Below are 20,291 nucleotides of genomic sequence, written 5' to 3'. Positions count from 1 at the left end.
AAGATCACAAAAACTGAAGATCAAAAATACTTCTTTGTTCTCAACCTTCAATATGTCTTACCCAATAGTCTAGCCTGAGATTTGATCTAGCAGTGGTGGATTCTTCAACAACTACAAAGTTCCACATTATCAGTATTACAATCTTTGATACTTACTTGCATGTTGTTGTGCCACTGGGCCTTTCCTTCCAGCAGGGCATCGAGGACAGCCCGACTCGGCTCCTGCCCCGTCTGGTCGTTGCCACTGACCACATAGTAAGAGGACCGAACACGTTTAAAGAACTCCACGTCCACATTTTTGGCACTGCAGTGATTGGGGATGTAAACCAAATCCATGTACATGGGAGGACAGTTGGATAGAGATGATCCCTTTCCACCACCAGCACCTGAAAAAGGACACCATTTTGTTGAGTTTTCCATCAACATGTGGATGGGATCTAGTGTATTTATCAGTTGACAGCTATTATCCAATACTGATTTGTCAGATTAACTCATAGATTTTGATTTATCCAATATTATCATAATTTTACAGAAACACATGGGTGAAGAAAAGCTGGGGATTGATGTAACAATAGCCCAGAGCAACACAACATATTCAAGGTAACATCCTCACAGAGTACAAACGGAGTACAGCAACGACATGTCTGTCTGTAGTTCTGTAGACATGTCTGTCTAGGTAGACAAAGCTAAGTCTATGACCAATAGTGCCACAATGACTAAAAAAAAAAACAGATCAGTGAGGGTCTTGAAATTAAAGGAAGTTAGAAAGTTACTTATTTGCGTATGAAGTTCTCCAGAATAAATCAAATAATGGACTCCTATGTAAACCAGGATCTTCTGATGGTCAAATTTCTACAGTTTGCTAATAGGGCATGTAAACAAACTCATTGACCATTAAGAAAACTACTTACCTAATGTGGCACTTTTTACACCTCTGGATGCAGATGTATTTGTTGCATTTTTGGCATCTTTTCTCTCTTCCACAACCCTCTTTGGAGAATCCGTCTTTGAATCCTTAACTTTAGACACACCACTCTTCCCAGCAGGTGATGAAGACTTCTTTGACAACTTCTTCTTATTTGACTTTTTCTCGGCACTATCTGGATTGGCATTGTGAAGGTTTTCTTCAGCCTTCAGAGCCTCCGGGTCCACCATGCAGACATCATGGTGACCAGACATTGGGGCAGAGTCCCTGAGCGGCACTGGAGAAGGGTCAGCATGTCTGTTAGCTAGAGTTTTATCAGTAGGGAGAGTCTCAGAGTCGTCCTCAGAGTCAATGTTAGCATCCGCTGTGATGGAGGGGCATTCTTCTGTTCCTGGGGGAACATCTGAGTCTGTCTGTGAGGGAACAGATTCACTAATAGATGTGGGCGGGGTCTCTTCACATTGCTTAGCAGCTAGCTTTCCCCCTGGGGGTGGTGGCCCACCTCCTGACTTGGTCAAAAGCTTGTCCTCATCCAGGAGTTTCTGTTCATTGATGAAGTACTCTATAGGGTTGGGGTTGATGAAAGACGGTGACAATTCGGTTTTTGGGTGACGATACTCACAGGAAGTGACCAGGCAGAGGTCTACATCAGTGTTTGATTGTGAACAGGAGATTCTTTTTGTGAAGTCCGGCTCTTTTGAGCCACTAGGGGAATCAGAATTGTTTGGGTCAGTGGACATTGGTAGCTGAGAAGATAAAGGAGCTTTAGGACTCAAAGGGGATTTTTTTTCCATTGGAGAATTTTCGCCCCTTGTAGCCTCAGTTGACTGGGAGAGTGTATCTCCTTTGGAAAGAGTTAACAAAGAAATTGGTGAAGAGGCTTTTGGAGGTGAGGGTGAATGGTCACATCTCTGCTGTGTGTCAGAAACATTTACGCTCTCAAAAGATGGTGAAACTGAACCCGTTTTGTCTTTGATTGGGGCACTTCCTAGAACTGGGGATGCTTGGTTAGAGTGGGGAGAAAGGGTGAGGGAAGATGCCTTTGGGGTAACTGGGGATCTATCGGATTGTTCCACCACAGCATGTGCCATCTCTTTCATTTGACATGGGGTAGTTACAGATGGTGTGGATTGGGATGCATCTGATGGGGTTGCAGAAGTAGCACGAACTGTCTCTGCCTCTTCAAAAAACAAAGGGTTGTCCATTGCAGACTTGACCTCTCCAGAGGCTTTGACATCGTTTGACGGACTGAAGTCAATCTCAGTTGGGCCGTTCTCTGTAGCTCGTGAGTTACTACCCACAGATTGATGCTCTGGAGATTGCTTGCTAAAGTCCAGGGCTAAAGAGTGGTCAGGGGATTCCTGGCCAAACTCCAACGACATGGCAGAATTCTCTGGAGATTTTGAATCATGTGCCTGTGTTCTGTTTTTTGCTTTAGGTGAGTTGTCTGGGGAGATTGACATGGGCCTTGGACTGTCCTCTTTAGTTGGGGATCCTTCAGCCTCATGAAAAGTGGTTGGTGTTTGAACCACTGAGACAGATAAAGAGTCATCCACCTCTGTTGAGTGGGGAGAACCCACTTCAGCATGAAGCGAGGGTGAACCAGTAGTTGGCTCTGGCAGTGAGCTGGTGGCAAGGGATGCTGTAGAAGCTGAAGCTAGATGTGAAAATGTGTCTTCTGCCACCACTTCTTCCAGGGGTGTTCCAGACTTGTCTGATGTGGTGCCCTCAGAAATGGACATTTTACTCTCTTCTTTAAAAGATGTGTGTTGATTGCTGTCAGACTCATGCTTGCCCATTGATGTAGATGTTGAATTATTTTTTTCTCCCAGTTTTTTAGGATCTGTATCAAATGAATTTTCCTTCTTTATTGGGGATGTACACTCAGGGCCAGACACGGTCTTTGGGGAGGAAACTACCCTTTCTAATGGAGAAGACAGTTGCTGTTCTGCATCATTTGGCTCAGGGGTATCTCTGTTAGAAGAGTCTTCTTTATCACTTGCAACCTCCACAATGACTGGGCCATGGGTTTTGTCTTCTGTATCTTGTGGTACAGCTCCCACTTTTTCATCTACTGGGGATTGATAGTAAGGTGTGTGTCCAGATGACTGAGGTGAATTGGCCATGTCCTGTGTCATGTCATCAGGGCTTGATGGGGAAGCGTAGTCTGGTTTGGTGCTCCCTGCCAATGTGGAGGATATTTCTACAGGAGCATCAGATCTTAATGGAGATTCAAAGGTACCCTTACATTCCACAGATGGAGAACGGATGATAGGGGATGTTGTGGATATTAGATTTGGCTTGGCTGAGTCAAAGACACACTTCTCAGATAATGGCTGAGGATCAGCAAATCTTTGAGCCTTTTCCCCAAGGGGAAACTCCTTGTGAAATTGGTCCTCCTCGAGTGATGATGGGGGTGATACTGTGGAAGCAGAATGACTGTAGTCTTGGCCTTCTGTGACATCATTATGGGGATGATGTGACCCCAGCAAATCCGCCAGTGGGGAAAGCTTATTTTGATCAAACTCTCCAGATGTAGATTTTGGAACATCCTGAGATGGAATTCTTGTGTTATCACTTGTGGGTTGATCAGTGACACTAGAGATTCCAACAGAAGTCTTAGTGCGGACAGATGTATAATCTTCATCTCTGTTCTCTTCATCTGAAGCTGTGTAGCTCTCAAAGCCACAAGGATGCATTTCATCTTTGATGGACGCAGCCGGAGAAACGGGCGAGGACATTTTAGGTGAACTAGATGCAAACAGCATTTGCTTCTTGTTTTCTCCTGGACTTTCAAAGTCATCTTCAATATTTCTATTTTTCACATCATCATTGCCCTCAACACTTACGCCTTGTTCCACTTTGCTGTGTGTGGGTTGGGAATCATGTGTGAATGGACTAAGATTAGTTTGTGGCTCATAAACTTCTTCCGTTTCTCCTTTCTCTTCATAATCCCCTCCCTCAGAGGCTTCTTCTAGTACTGTGCCTTCATCTTCAAACTTCTCTGAAACACTCAGATTAGGTTTTTCCTTTAGTATTTGTTCCTCCGGAGTCTCTCCACTGTCTCCTTCTGCTTCTGTTGTGGTGATTCCTTCATCAACAGACTCTAGTGGCTCAGGGGACTCTTTGTTTGGTAATACTTCTTCTTCTTCAATCACTGTCTCACTTTGCAACTCTTCATTTTGTTGTACAGTTGCGTCATTTTCAACTAACTCCTCCGCTTTGAGCTCCTCGAAGTCTTTAGTGAGGTCTTCAGGTGTAGACATCAAAGAGCGTTCTGCTTCTGGATCATCTGCAGCAGCAGCAGTGTTTGGTGCCAGTTTGGAATCCGCCTTCGTCTCCTTCTTTGTGACCTTTGACTTTGCTTTCTCTTTTAACTTCAACGGAACCCCAGCATCTTTCTTTTGTTTCAGATTCTTGTCTTCACCCACACTGGCTGTCTTTTTCACATCTTTAGAGGGTCTTTTAACATCTTTCTTTAGCTCTCTCCTTTCCTCCCTCTTCTCTTTCATTGGTGAATCTCTTCTGATGTCTTTTTTCATATTTTTTTTTGCTTCTTCTTTCTTAACCTTCTCATCCTTCTTACTCTCTGGTTTCAAGACTTCGTCTTTTTTTGCTACTTCTTTTTTAACGTCCTTTTTCTTATCTATAAGAGATTTGGGCTCCTTTTTAACAATCTTCTTCTTTTCTGGAGTATCATTTAAAGTGGTTTGATCCACCTTTGCTTTTGAATCTTTCTCAATGGGCTTTGCCTTTTCCTTTTTCAGGGCAACTCGTTCTTTGTTCTCAGTTTTGAATGACTTCTCGTGGGTTTGATTGATCTCCACCTTCGTCTTTTCTGATGTTTCTTCCTTTGACTCCTTTCTAATGGCTTTAATTGGTGATGGCTTTGGGGTGGATTTTAAACTCTCTTTGCTGTCAGTTCTATGCTTCATCTTTGTTTGCTTTACTGTTGGAATTGATTGGACACCAGAAGACAATGTTTTTTGAGTGACAACTGGCTGCTTCAGAAAATCTAGGTGCTTCAGCTTCTCCAAACCATCAAATATGTGATCCTGGTTGGCATTTCCAGGGAAAAGAACCCGCACAACTTTGTCCGTGGGATTTGCGGGGTGCCACACAATGAGTGAAGAGATTGATGTCAAATAAGACAAAGGAAATTCAGACTCTTTTCCATTTGGAAGTAGAATAGAAGTAGTGTCTTTCTCCTTTCCTGTCCAGTGCTTCATAAAGTGCTGCATCTCCTTGCTGTTTTTTGATGGGTTTAGCACATACATCTCAAGCTTCCCAACACCCATTTTCTGAAAAAGTATGATTGGTTCTATGGCATTTCCAACAGGTCTTTGCAAAGGCTCAATCCTCAAGTTTAGCTTGCTGAGGAACTGTTGAGTCAATGCTGCCTCCTCAACAGTCCTGCAAACTCTGTAGTTAGGTTCAGGCTTTTCCAGGTTTTCAGGAAAATTGACAAACACAACTCCAAGATCAGGAGAGATCATGTTCTTCACCCAGTCACTGTTTGCAGTCGAACCCTGTGACTGCTCCTCCTCAAGCTCTGCGATCTTCCTCTGCAGCATGCTATTGATGCCTGGCAGATTGTCGTTGCCAATATGAGTCAAGAGGATGGAGTCCACTCTGTCCAGATGTCTGACTAACTTCCAGAAACAAGACTTCCTGTCTGAGCCACCGTTAATGAGCATGTTGAAGCCATTCACAGCGAAGAGAGCTGAGTCACCCCGACCACCGGGAAAAATGTAGCAGCAAGGTTTGGAGAGCTTTAGGAAGCCGCCTGAGGTCGGTGGTTCCAGGAGGTCAAATGGTGATGGGATCTCCACTGATTCAGACAAATACTCTGTAAACTCTGAGAGACCTTCCATTTCAGGGAGGATGAGGGTGGAGTTTATTTTCATGTTAATGAAGTCTTGCAGGTTGTGTTTGTCCAAACTGGAGTCTTTCCAGTCGCCTTGTTCAGGGCAAGAGAGTGTAAGGTTGGCTTTATTTGCTGGGTGAATAGTGCTGAGTAGTTCACCAATCTGCAAAGAGATTTCAACATTTTTACCATCAAAATAAATATTCATAAAATGTCACAGTTAACATTAGGTAAACAACAGTTTAGGCCTGTAGTTTCCAACCTTTTTCAGGTGCCAGACCAAGTTCATGTCAAATGAAATGTTCACAAATCGGCCTGTATGAGGTTAAAGTAGGCGCCTAATTTTTTTCTTCTTTTTTTAGCTTCCAGTTTCCCTTAACTTTTGAGAGTAAAGTTTATTTTTATCCATTGCAAAATATGCTGTATGTAGGTTTAAGCCTTAATTGAACTAGATTTTGTGTAGGAACCATTACGATTTGATATAGATTTTCTCTTTACCTATAACTGTCAAAGAGGAAGCTAAAAAATTGAATTCAGTCTCATCCGACTTTTAACGTGCGATGAAAAAATAGAAAAAAAGGGTTGTTATTTTCTAAATATAATAATAAACATGAATCCCCCATTTGCACAACTTTATTAGAACATCCTTGTAACAATAGACAGCCCGTTTCTAAATATTACGTTAATGGTGTATGGGAACTTGTTCACCTTTCGACACAGCAAATCAGCTTTTAAATGATTGGCACAGGTGGTTTGGAAGACACTTTTTTTATGCCAGATGCCCTTCCTGACACAAGCCTGTATTTTCAAGGTACAGGTAGACCCAGATAGACAATAGCGCAAAAGGGTCTTGAGTAAAAAACCACACTTGATTATTGGATCATTGTGCAATAATTGTACATTTTGAGTAAAGACTCCTGGTTTTTGTCTGTTAAATGTAGATTTCTTTTATCTTTAAAGTCAAAAGCTTTTTCTGCTTCCTCATTGACTCTTTCCTGAAACTTTTTTACTTTTTTTACTTTTTCTACCTTGGGGGAATCAATTTAGTGGTCGGCGCAGACACTTTAGGAAAGTAACGGATGTGTTTGTGTCAGATGAGGAGAGAAATATCCAGTCATTTTCCAAAATAAAACTTCCTTCAGAGTATGATTATAAATAAAACAGAAAAAAGGTAGCTTGTGTTTTTTTTCTTCTCTGCAGCTCTGACTAACTGTACCGGTCCGCAGGCCAGGGGTTTGGGACCACTGGTTTAGCAAATACTGGATCTCGGAACTTAATTTTAAACATGGTAAATTTGGTCTCTATTGACTCACAAAATGTGAGAAGTCTAAGCTAAAAATTGATCAAAGTGGAGCTAAAGAGTGCTTTCTGAAAAAATGGTGAGTAAGTGGCCTTATTGATTTGTGAAAGTGTTAGAATTTAGTCATTTAATTCCTTGAAGTTCCTCTTTCAGTCCTGTCAGAGAAACTAATGGAAAGCCCCATTATATACCCATCTTAGTTAACAGAGTGAAGTATATTTATCAAGTCTTCATGTGGATGCTCTTCTCAAAAATTGTTGGTATTTGATGTTCTTTTATACACAAAAATATGACAATTAGCTCCAACAACAAAGACAATCATGTAAATGTTTGTATCACTTAGTCAATTCATTATTTTTTTGTTGTCCATAAATTCCTCATAATATTAGCTCACCTCTTGATCTGTGAATATGTCAATGAAATTGAAGAAGGAGAAAGATCCGGACTGAAGAATCAGTTCTCCTGTGTTTTCAGAGCATTGCCCTGAAAGAACCAGCAGTTTGTGTCTGGCCATGTCTGAAATCATCAAGCGAACCTAACAAAGAGAGAAAGGTAAATTTTTCATCTGATGAGGTTGTAAAAACACAAAAACAATAGAAATAAAATTGAGTGGTGTGCTGCTGCATTAATCTGAACATTGATTTTGTGCGTCTGAATAAGCCCCATTTTCATGTCACTCTAATCCATTAGCTAATTGGCTGAGCTGCCCTCTTGCTGTCCACTCTGCAGTGAGTTTTCTGTTATCAGTCTGAATCTCCATCTTTGCTGGTGTTTTATTCCACTCCAGCAGCCTCAGCTGTTCCAGACGACTGGACCAGTCATTTCTGCAGCGCTTTGGGATATTATTAATGCACAGTTTAACTGCAAATTTGGCTGGGGGAGAAGGTGACGCTCAACAAAAAAGGAGCACTGAAGAAAGTCATTTCTGGTTTTTTCCCTTTAGGTATAAAACAGTAAAATAAAACAGAAAACAAAAGCAGAAGTTGCTGTTTTACCAGTAAATGAGGCTTTTATTTTGTTGTACATTTCCTGATTCTTTTATAATATATTTAATATTTTTGCCTTCATTCTGAAAACTATCTGAAAATGATCATTTTCTGAAGCAAAAACAGTTTACTTAATTTACCTCGGTGCTGACGGCTTCATCTGAGGGGTTTATAAGCACCACGGTCTCCAGGACGGGACTTTTATGGTGAAGGATTCTCTGACCTGAACACAAAGCAGAGCAAAAAAGCACATTTTTATGTTCTTGCTATTACAAACAAGTTTATTAATGCTGGTGTATACATTACGGTAAAAGATCATTTGATTTAATTTAGTTTACTTGCAAAGCATAAGTTCAAAACCAGGAACTTTTCATAAAGCGACAGAAGAAACATTTCTGTCACTCCAGACTTCGTCAAACAAACCATAGCTCCTGTCTTGCTCCTCATTGGCATAAAAGCATCTGCTGAACAACTAAATCTACTATGCAATAGGCTTTATAGATCCACAAAGACACAATACAGCTTCTCTGATCTTCTCCAGCTCCACAAATATTACCTAAGTCTCTTTCTTGGCATTAAGTCATACTGTTGCTCACAGATACTCACGTCTGACATCAGTCTGCCTTTCACTACTCTTTCCCATGACTTCATTGTGACTCATCAGCTTTATTCTTCTTTAAATGTCTCAATTCTTCTTAAAAAAAGAGTACCATCACACTTCTCCTCCATTCCTCAAACATCCTATCACTCTACAAGGTTTTGTTACACAGTTTAGTCAGAAATTCTATTGCCACCTCCCCTAAACTCTTCCAAATGAAAAACTTCTCTGCAGAGTAATGTTCAAAAGACAGACACGCTGTTTGAATCAGACAAATGAACAATTTCTGGCTTTTTAATAATAAGTACAGTAACATTTGATTTTTTTTTAAAGTATTCTTTACTATTACATTTTTTTGGAGTTAAAATACAAAAATGTAAATATGTTTTTCGGATCATTTCTGTTTTAAGCTTCAAATATATAAAATAAATAATCCACAACTCTTTTATAAAATCAAACTGGAAGATTAATAAAAATCAGCTAAACGTAAAAATTTCAAACATATATATCTGGATAATTTCTTGATTTATTGCTACAAATCAACAGAATATTCTTCAAAAATGAATGATGTAAAAGAAAAAAAATGAATTAGTTACTTTAGCTAGTGAAAGGTTTTTATTGCTCCACTGAGCGTTTTTCACTTTTAGCATAAATTATTGTCAGTCAAATTGACAAAGCGGCACATTTGGATGTCAAAAGCTCAGACCAGATGTCAGCCAATATAATGATCTTATGAAAAATACATCACTGCAGTAATTTCATTTCAAAAGGAACAAAAATAATTTAGTCTGTGACTCTTTTCCACAGCAACATTTCCATAAAACAGATCTGTCTCACAGACAGTGAGTGATTGCATGGATTATGTTAATATAACCAGTATCTGCTTTACATGTACTGGGTGTGGAAGCTCATCAGTACCCTCTGAATCAAACCTGTGTTTCCTCCATGCAGTAATGTTTCCCATAAAGGAACAAAGACAAGTCGTGCATTATGAGAGAAAAACTCAAGCGCAACAAATTGTAGATTATTTGAGGATCTTGAATTTCAGAAGCACAAAGAAAGTGTCTGATCTCTGGAGACGTGACACTGCAGCAGCCCTGTGACTGCTCAGCAAATTCCTCCATGCATATTTCATCATGCATTTCTTAGAGGAACAGTCAACCCTTGACTCCACCTTTTCCCTTCGGAGGTTTGTCACTGCATATAAAAGCCTCCTGCAGTCACTGCTGTGGTTTCTGTGCTGTCTGACTAACAAAGGAAAAGGTTTTTTTGCTTTGAATTTCTGAACAGTTGTGGTTAAAATCCAAAAATAAGCTTTATTTTCAGGATTCTGCATTTACAAATGTGTGTTTTTATGTCTTTTTTGTTAAATGTAAATGGCAAACTTTTATCAGATTTTTTAAAAAATTGCTATTCTGTATTTGTTGCATTTTTTGCAAACTTTAAGTATCTCAGGCTGTAAAAAACGAAAAAACAAAAGCATAGATAACAAGCGAAATTCATGCACACACTTAATTAAATGTGATGAATAAATAAATGCAAAAAATAGCACCTTAAAAAGGCAATTTTTTTTAATTTGTGGAAAATTTAAGATAAATATTTGCCATTTATAAAGATAAGTTAGACAAACATGCTCATTCTCTCAACTGAATAACAAATATTTTGAAGCCTATACCTGCTTATTCACCACATCTTAAAATATTTGTTATTAATTTATTATGAATTTGATGCATTGAAATGATTTTAGTCTAAAACCTTCATAGTAAAATCCTGCAAATCAATGACCAAAGCTCTCCTGAAAACAATCTAGAAAACGTTCATCCTTAAAAAAAAATCTATTCAGAAGCAATTGGAGTGCCTGCTGGTTAAAAAAAAATCATTGTATTCTTTGTCTATTGTTGCTTCCGCCCTACATGTTCTAAAGAAGTAAACGCAGCAGAAATGACACCGCCCTCATTGTGTGTCTGGGCTAAGTCATCAAAAATGGTGCATTGTGCAGTGGTGCTGATGCTGTCAATAACACGGATCGATAAAGGGCTCCTGAACATCCAGGGCAGCTCTGTCTCAGCAGGAAGCGAGGTAATGCAGCATGCACCGCCAAGCATTCTCCTTCTGGCTGAATTGAAAGTGCAGGACAGGCACAGCCTTCCTGCCATGAACCGAAGCAAATGGAAACATCAACAATTATGACCAAACTCCCCCTACTAAAAGAAATAGATCAAACACAGGATATCAAAACCTCCCTCCTGCTCTTTCCTCACTATCGTGATTTACAGTTTAATTTTCTCAAGTGGATCCTTGTGTTGTGTCAGCTCGTTTCTGTGTCATTTCATTGACAGGTGACTTTGAAGAGCAATACTGTCCATGTCAGACGTTCTGTAAGTGCCAGGATGTTTAAGCAAAGGGATAATAGCGCTCTCATTATTTATTCATCAATTTTTTAGGAAGGCTCTTATTTTGAAAGAATTTTTCACCACGTTTTTGAGCTATGAACAATATTCACCGTATAAATCATTTTATTTCTGTTCCAATGAAGTGAAGTCAATTCTGTTGCCATTTATTCATGATACGGATGCCGCCATGTTGGAGCCAGACGACGTCAGTAAGCAGTAGGGCGGTCACGATTAGTCGACTAGTCACAACTCTGTCGACTATTAAAATAGTCGATGACTAATTTATGAGTCGATAACTCATTTAAAATTTTTCTTTAATCTCAAAACACAGCACGCTGTCATAATGCATGTTTTACATCCAGTTTACGAATGATCCGATAAGTTAACTAACCGAAAAATGAATCGATGATTAGTCGACTATAAAAATAATTGCTTGTGGCTGTCCTAGTTGGCAATGATAAGTCTGAGTTGGTCTGAGTCAACATTTCTATGACAACAGCTCTCCCCAATCAGGAGTGAGCTTGTTGGAAGGCCACGCCCCTAACACTTAAAAGCAGGCTAGGGAGAATCTGTCAACCAAACGTCATGAACGTTCAACATATTGAGGCATCTGATTGGTCAGTTTATAACTTGCAAAAAAAGGATTAAGAAGAATTTGTAAAAAAAAACAAAAAAAAAAAAACGCAGGAATGGTTATTCTAACTAATATAATTACTGACTAAAAGCTGTTTATTCTCAATAGAAGTCTACATGATTTGGGCTTCTCGGAGGCAGCGAGTACTTCTTGTTTGGATTGCCAGGGGGGAGGAGTCACTCTGTCCAGCACTTATGTACAGTCAATTATATTTTAAAAACTGAGGGAAACCTGTGGTCATTGAGGTTTCTGATTTTACACTTTTTTGTAATTTTTTTTCACAAACAAGACCTAAATATGCTCATTTAAGAGTCTACAACCCAGAATATCTTTGCCCAATCCAAGAAAAATTTGATGTGAGCTCACAACATTTTTTTTTATAAATTCTCTGCTTCAACTTTCAGGAGAATTGGACGAAGCAAAATAGAAAGGATCATGAGCAAATCCATTTATTTTAGGTTTCTAGTTCAGCTCTCCTGCATTTGTGAGCAGATTTCCTGTCATCCATCAAAGAGATGGATAACTGCATTTGTGTTTGTGTGACACACCAGCTGCACTCCTCCCTAATCAGCACAGGCTATGTCTTAAAAAAAAACATAAATTACTCTATTTTTAAGAAAATATTATCCATGTGTCATCAAATAATGAAATATACTTTTGTAAAACTACCTTTTTGAGGAATAAAATTATACATTAAGAGTATTTTGAGAGCATTTATTTAGAATGTTACAAATTGGTATTTTTAACTGTCAAACATGAGACTTTCCTTCTTTTTTGATCTTCCAGATTCTCCCTTTTTGTGTCACCATTCCTCCCTCCCTTACTTCCATTCTCTATCTCCTTTTTCTTCTTTTTCCTTCCCACCCCTCTTCATCTTCAGATCCCCCGAGGATCCAAACTGCTAATTACTCCCAGAACAACTGAGCATCCAGGCAGCAGCAGCAGCTCACTGGAGGAGGATGGAGAGTGAAAAAAGGAGGATGGGAAGGAGGTGAAAACAAAAGTGGGATGAAAGGCGACGGGAGACTGGAGCTTCATTGACAGTTTCCCTGAATAAATCATTGCCGTAAAGCAGTTGTGTTGCAGCCATTTCTGTGTTTTGCTCCATGTAACGCTGTAAATAAATGTAGTCATCTGGTCTAGAGCAGCATCTGTTGGCAGGATCAATTTGTCACACGGCCAAGCAGATATAGCATATGAGACGAGCCGAGCTGGAGCTCTGACCGCCTCTGACCTTCAAGGCCATGGACCTGCTCCAACTTAAAAGAGCTGCTCCTTCACCTCGTAAAGGATTCAGCTGTAAAAGTGCCACGCTACAAATACGGAGGGGGTGATAAAACATTAAAAAGAGATTTAGGTTCACTGCGATGTGGCTGAGAAGCAGGATGGATCCATTTCTTTTCATATTTTTAAAAATAAGGTTTTAGCTGAAAAGACCTCTTGCGTTGCCAGATCCTTAAATGTCATAAAAAACATTCATATTAGTGCTCCAATGTTTAGGTTTCATTTATGTACTGAAGTCCAACAAAGCCGCATAAATTTAGTGATTCAAATGGAAGAATTGATTTAAATCCAAGAAGCCATTTTCCTGAAAACAGAACAGCTTGTTATTGATTTGGCTAGAATGACTCGATTTAAAAGGACAAATGGAGCTAAAAAGATCAAATATTTCACACTTCACTGTTGAGGGAGGATCAAAGTGTCTGGAAAAATCGCACACTTCAAATAACTGCTCATTTGTATAGATTAGGTAGAAATAACACAATGAAGGAAATTGACTCCTCCTGCTAATTTGGAGAATGATCAGTTAGAAAAGTCCTCACTTCTTCACTAATTGTTTCTTTCTTAATGAGACAATTCCAACTTAAAAAAACAGTCAAAATAATTGTTTTTTAATCAAAAACGGCAGAGAGTTGTGGACTTCACTGACAGCTGGGATATTTTAAGTTCTTCAAGCATCAGTGTGTGTGAATAATTCTTAGCCATAAAAACAATTAAGACTTTATTCAAGTATTAAACAGATTTTAAGTCGAAAGGGAACCTTTACTGATATCTTTATATGACTTCTTTATCGCTTAAATGAATTGAAATCATCTTAAATTTAAGTCTGTGGGGGATTTTTTAATAAAAAAAGTAGAAAGAAAACTCCTTAAATAAAATATGGTTAGTAAGTTTGCAAATACAATGATAGATTTTTGTTATTTTCTGTATTTAAATCTATAATGTGATTTATAGGAAAGGTGTATTTTGTGACTTTGAGCTAAAATGTCAACATAATGTTTAGTCTTTGTAGTTTAGGTGATACTGAACGTGTGTACAAGTCGCTTTTTTCATCAATAAGATCATTCAGGTTTTTTGGGAATTGAAGTGGAGAAAGCTCATTTCATGAAAACAGAACAGCTTGGTATTGATTGGTCAGTAACGATTCAATTTGACAAACAGAATCAAACCATGGCAGCAAAATGCTTTTCAGATCACAGCTGAGCAGCCAGATCCTCAAACAGCAGGGAGTCAAGGTTTCTGATTTTTTTTCTCTTCAATCTGTTGCCCATCTGTGCATAAAAAAAAAAAAGAAAAAACATCTCAAATATGTTTTCCTCCATGCTTACCTTTGACATCTGCAGAAAAGCGAGCAGAATGTCTGGAAACAAACAGCTTGAGTTCTTGGTCCAGGTTGCAGTCGATCAGGTTTGTGTCCCAGGAACGGATTCCTGCACAAAACAAACGATTTTAACACATTTCAGGAAAAGAACAGAAAAAAGACACCAAAGTGTGTATTAAAAAAGTCCTCTAGACGTCTGCCCTGTTTCCCATTCATTGGAAAATCTTGGAGTGGAAAACGTTTAGACTTGTTACTGATTTGGCAGACGCCATGAGATCTATATTAGGAAACATCCATAGTGCTGTTTGGGTTTTGCTCTGGGCTACGCGAACCTGTGACCTCTGCTGTGCTGAGTCATGGTGTCATATCCTCCATTTTTTCACAGTGTCATGGCCTAATGATGACCACTAAATAAACTTTGGTGAGTCATCTAACTAAAGTAAAAATTGATTCAAAACCACACACCTTACATTTTATCCATGAAATAAGGAAATTGAATAGAAATATACAGAAAGGCAGCTGAAAAATGTTCCCTCTTATAGCATTTTGTGCAGACAAATTAGCATTTTGTCTACACAAAATAGTATATTGTGCACTCACGTTAGCATTTTGTGCGCATCACATAATAACTTATGTGCACAAGTTAGGATTTTGTGAGCACGTTAATGCTTTGTGTGCATAAAATTTGCATTTTCTACAAAGAAGTTTGCAGTAGGATTTCAAGAAGGAATCAAAAAGTGTATAGCAGCTTTACAACTTTAAAAAAAAACTTGAAATCTTGATTGAACAACATGACTTGTGCACAGAAAATGCTAACTTGTGCTTATAAGTCAGTATCTTTTATGGAAAAAATGCTAAAATGCACTTCATATAAATGGTAACTTGTGTGCACAAGTTACTATCGTGCACAAAATGCAAACTTATGCACAAAAAAGGCTAACTTATGCTCACAAGATGCTAACTTGCCCATACAAAATGCTAACTTGTGCGCACAAGTCATTATCTTTTACACACAAAATGCTAACTTGTGTGCACAAATTACTATCTTGTGTGCACAGAATGCTAAATTTTGCACATAAAATATCAACTTGAGCACACAAAACGCGAATTTGTGCGTACAAGTCACTATTTTTTTACGTCCAAAATTTTTACTTGTACACAAAAAATGCTAACTTGTGCAAACAAGTTACTATCTTGTGTGCACAAAATGCTTAATTGTGCAAACAAAATAACAACTTGTGCATGCAAAATTCGAACTTGTGCATACAAAATGCTACCTTGTGCTCACAATATGCTTGTCCGCACAAGTCTTTATCTTTGACACACAAAATGATACCTTGTGGACACATGTCACTATCTAATATGCACCAAATAAATGCTCATTTGTATGCACAAGTTACTATCGTGGGTGAACAAAATGCTAACTTGTATACACAAACTATTTACTTGAGCATACAAAATGCTAACTTGTGCACGCAATGCTAACTCGTGCAAACGAGTCACTATCTTTTGCATGCAAAATTCTCACTTTTACATAAAAAATGCAAACTTGTGTGCACAAGTTAATATTTTATGTGCATAAAATGCTAACTTGCAGACAACATAACAGTGTAAGCAAATGCTAACTTTTGCATGTAACATGCTAACTTGTGTGCACAAGCCACTATTTTGTGTAAACAAAATACTAATTTATGCACACAAAATACCTTTTTTTCAATGTTGCAAGAACATCGGATGTGTTTTTTGTAAGTACACTGAATTATGTAAAATTTGGAATAAGAGTAGCCTATATATCTAAATAGAAAAAAAATCAGAAAAATATAAGTATAAATACAAGTTGTTGTAAAGTGTTGTGCTCTTTAAGTGGGTTATTTGTGTTCACCATTTACTGTATAATCCCAAAAAATTATATGTTAATGGTGTTCACAAACAAAACTACCCACATAATTACTGCGCCACATTCTCCTCTCCCTACGCCTCCCTAAAACAAACAGAGCACTTTAGCCTCAGCTGCAGCTGGAGTCTCTGAAACGCCCTCCGACTGAATGTCGGCCCTTGTGGCTTTCCGTAGGGACCGCAGTGCGGACAGAGCCACGCCCACAAGCCGGTGTGGGATGAGAGAGCTGGATGCAGGATTAGGATCGTGATGGTTTCTTCTCAAAACATTTATTTCTCTTTTGTTAAACCGCAAAAGTGCCAATTTGAGCCTAAAATCGTGTTTTTGTTCAGATGATTTTTGCAAAAAATAAAATAAAAAAGAGCAGAAGACAGCGCAGACAGACCCCCCTCAGTGTTTCCGCCTCCTGAGGAACAAAAGGCCTCAGTGGAAAGCTCCAAGATGAAAAAGTGCTGCTTAAACAGACTTCCAGAAACGCGTTTCTAAAACAGCTGGTGATGCTGCAGAAGATGCGTTCGTGTGGATCACAGCAACGGTCATCTGGGAAAAGACTGACACAAACATCTGCAGCCAGATCTGCATATATGTATATATATATAATACCTTTTTATTTATTTTTTAGAACTGTCAAATAAAAAAGTGTGATTTTAAGCTCTAAAACGCATGCGTAATTGGCCTGTTCCGCCATCAACTCCACCTATTATTCCTTTTAATGGTTGAAAAATCAAAACTTTCAGGCTCCGCATCCCTGATGGAGTTCTTGGGGACTTCATCTGTCAGTGGCCCACACCCACAGTCTCGCGCATCTCCATCTTACCTTTCTCTATGTCTGCAATGGCACACTTCAGCTGATCCTCGCTGGTGATCTCCCCGATCACCACCAGCAGGTAGAATTTGCCGTCGTTGAAGTGATGGGAAGGACTGGAGGATGTGGCTCCGACGCAGCTGCTGCTGCTGCCGCCCAGAACCTCCATTTCTGCGGATTCTACAAGTGTAGCCATCCTCTGCTCTCTGTCTCTGCGCGTCTTTCTCCTTTCTGTGCGGTTATCCAAGCAGCAGCCTGTCTCCTCCTCCTCCTCCTCTTCCCTTATTCGCCACAGACTGCTGGAGTGGTCTCCAGACACCCGAGCGGAGCCCTTAAAGGAGTGGCCCTAGCTGTTTTGTACCGGCAGACATAGTGTCACGCTCTGTGGCCGGGCAGAGGAACGCGCGCCGGGAGCGTTTTCGCACACTCACTCCTCAGCTGATGTCATCCGCAATGGAGAGGGCGCCTCCGGAAGTCAGAGATGAGCCGCTTCTGACTCTCATCTCTGCACTCCCATCACCTTATTTTACTTAATCATAAAGAAAATAGCTCCTATTCAGAATATTTCCACGAAATGCGCAAAAACGAGCATGTGCGCACAAAATAGGCTCTCACCTCTGCATACAAAATACTAATAAATGCTAACTTGTGGCCCCAAAATAGCAATTTGTGCTCACAAAATGCAAATTTGAAGGAACAATTACATTTTTTCCCAATGTCAGGCCCAGGGTTTCGCATTTTAGACTTCCTGGACTGAAAATAGTAAGGATTAGTGAAAAAAGATCAATTAGATAAAACAAGATGTATTTTTTTTTATTAAATGAATGGAATTTCTTGCAAAAAAGGCTCTGAAGCTGATTTTTTGTTCTTTTTAGCTAAACAAAAACAATAACAAAAAATAAGTAATTAGAAGTAGTATCAAATGGGGTTAATTGAGCCGTTATTAGTGCTTAAAAAAACTTTATTAGGCTACAACAGTACTAAAACGGGTACAATTTACTAAATACCTTTAAACTTTACAAAAGTTTCAATTGGTAAAGTTGTAGAACAATAAAGAGAAAATTACAAAGTACCTAAAAATACATATATGCTCACATATTGACTCCTCCAGCTAAATAAAATAAATAATCTAAATAAGCTCAAGGAAAGGTAAAACTAAATACTTTAAAAATGCTGAAATAGTAAGGTAAAAAAAGTTGAAGATGCAATACAAAAAATACATTATTTATTGGGTTCACATGTTAAGATTATTTGAATAAATTTGAAAAATGCCAAATAAATGGTATAAATGCTAAATTCAGTGAATTAAGTTAATGTAAACATTTGTTTTCATCAGTTTATTTGTAAAGATAGGATCATTATATAAAAACAATGACCATTTTTAAGTACACACTGCTGAACTGAATTGTGGGATATGTAGTTTAAAACATCTATTTTTAGTAGAAGTACATTTTATTTAGAAGAAATAAAACATCTATTTTTAGTAGAAATATATTCTATTTCGAAGAAATATTACAAAGTGTTGATATGGAGAGATACCCATGAAAATGTGGAAGTCAGACACTTTATAACAAGCTGAACCCATGAATGAAACTTTTATTATTATTAAATAATAATTAGTTTGCTACTAGGCTGCTAAAAGTTTAAAACTGGACAAAATATGTTCCAGTGGAGTTCTGCCCTCTATTCTCATTTACTTCTCTTTTCCTCTATTCTTTATTATTTATTTTATTTAGCTATCGGTTCGGTGCAGTGCAATTTGCGTGTTGTTCCCAGAGTGGGAGAGATTTCAGATTCCAGGTGGATCGCCCGTGGACCTCGCCTCTGGCTCGTCATATCGCATCTCGGAGTGCGAGAGAATCCAGGTGGATCATCTGTGCTCCTGTTCTTGGCCGTGGACCTCGCCTCTGGCTTGTCTGGCTCATCATGGCTGTAGACCCCGCCCCTTATCAGTTTAGTTTAGTTTTGAAGCTATAGTTTGTATTTTATGATATTGGGATATATAAATAAAATTGAAAAAATATGTACAGAAAAGATGTACAGAAATTAATTCAGTTTTTAGTGATTATTTTGTGACTTAGTAAGAAATCGTTGCTGTTTGGATCTAATCTCAAAAGCTCATTCTAGACTGATGTTTGCTTGCTTTTTTACTCTGACAGGAATGTGAAAGAATCCCCTTTTTTAACAGAAACAAGCCACGTCTGACAGAAAAGCGTGATCAGAGCCGGGGTTAAAGACAGTCAGCCACAAATGAAAGGAGCGCAGATCACAGGACTCGTCTTTGTTTTTCCTTCCATTCCCTGAAAGGATGTGTCGGCGTGTATCTGTGCTGATGCTAACTACAACTGGCAGGTTTTATTTTGAAAGGGACATAAAAGACATCAAATATGTCCAGGCTTTTCCTGCAAGAGAATCTAACAATTTAAGTTTTTTTTCTGAAAATAGGACACCTGTACTGATCATCAAGACATCAAACCACATACTGTGCACAGCTGGGATGAAGATTTGCTTTCAAATATAAAAGGGACTAAATTTGATCTGATGGATTTCAAGCTGGATCTCCTTTTTTGCTGTTTCTGTGATAGATTTCAGAAAGGTAAATTAATAAAATTACCAGCAGATTTGAAGGGAATCCCACACAAACCCTTTTGTTTTCTTTCCTTTTGTGTCTGGTAAGCCTTATTGACGTCCCTGAGCACAGATGGGGGTCACCGCTAAGGTGGTATTGACTTAGCAAGCTGCTTATATCTCAGGGCCTTGAAGCTGGGATTGGTCATATTCTCTCAAGGCCATGGGTGGTTGCATCAAACATTCATTACTCTGCTGCAAAAGAAGCACACCATTAAAAATAAAACAAGGTGCCACCAGTGGGCCCTCACAAAGGATGGAGTAGATGTGTGTCTGCCGGGGGGGATGTTGACTGTAGGTGGAGCGTGTGATGGACAGGCCGGCCAGGTTATTTATTTATTTATTTATTTTTTTGCTTGAACATCAAGACTCGTGCAGCCCATCACTGAACATGGAAGGACTTTAATAATTCATAAAGCAGATCTCATCTGAGCTGCAGAACATCACATTCTGTGATGCACCCCTCCCCTTTCCACTGGACTAAAACAGCAGGAGCACAGTCAGACGACTGAGACAAAAAAAATAAAAAGTAAAAATCCAACAATGAAAATATGAAATGATCTGGCTCCAAACTGTACAGCTGGACAGTTCAGATTTTAAATTTCTATGAACCGCTCTGCAGAAACTACGTCCTGGAAAACGACTTTAATTATGGCT

At 38.9% G+C, this 20,291-nt stretch overlaps 1 protein-coding gene across 1 annotated transcript in view; it reads right to left on the bottom strand.

The window, feature by feature from the left end:
- Positions 1-17,466, bottom strand: part of map1b (microtubule-associated protein 1B) — a 21,409-nt gene extending 3,943 nt beyond the window's left edge. The window contains exons 1-6 of the mRNA XM_024257710.2: positions 17,019-17,466; positions 14,312-14,413; positions 8,218-8,300; positions 7,486-7,626; positions 911-5,954; positions 156-385 (exon numbers count right to left, since the gene is read on the bottom strand). Coding sequence (XP_024113478.1) covers positions 156-385; positions 911-5,954; positions 7,486-7,626; positions 8,218-8,300; positions 14,312-14,413; positions 17,019-17,202 — 5,784 coding nt within the window. The 5' untranslated portion in view covers positions 17,203-17,466. The remainder of the gene's footprint in view (positions 1-155; positions 386-910; positions 5,955-7,485; positions 7,627-8,217; positions 8,301-14,311; positions 14,414-17,018) is intronic.
- Between the last annotated feature and the right edge of the window lie 2,825 nt (positions 17,467-20,291).

This window comes from Oryzias melastigma, linkage group LG12, assembly GCF_002922805.2.
Source record: "Oryzias melastigma strain HK-1 linkage group LG12, ASM292280v2, whole genome shotgun sequence".
NCBI classification, from domain to species: Eukaryota; Metazoa; Chordata; class Actinopteri; order Beloniformes; family Adrianichthyidae; genus Oryzias; species Oryzias melastigma.
Note: the sequence above shows the minus strand (reverse complement) of the source record. Positions and strands in the feature narration are given on the sequence as shown.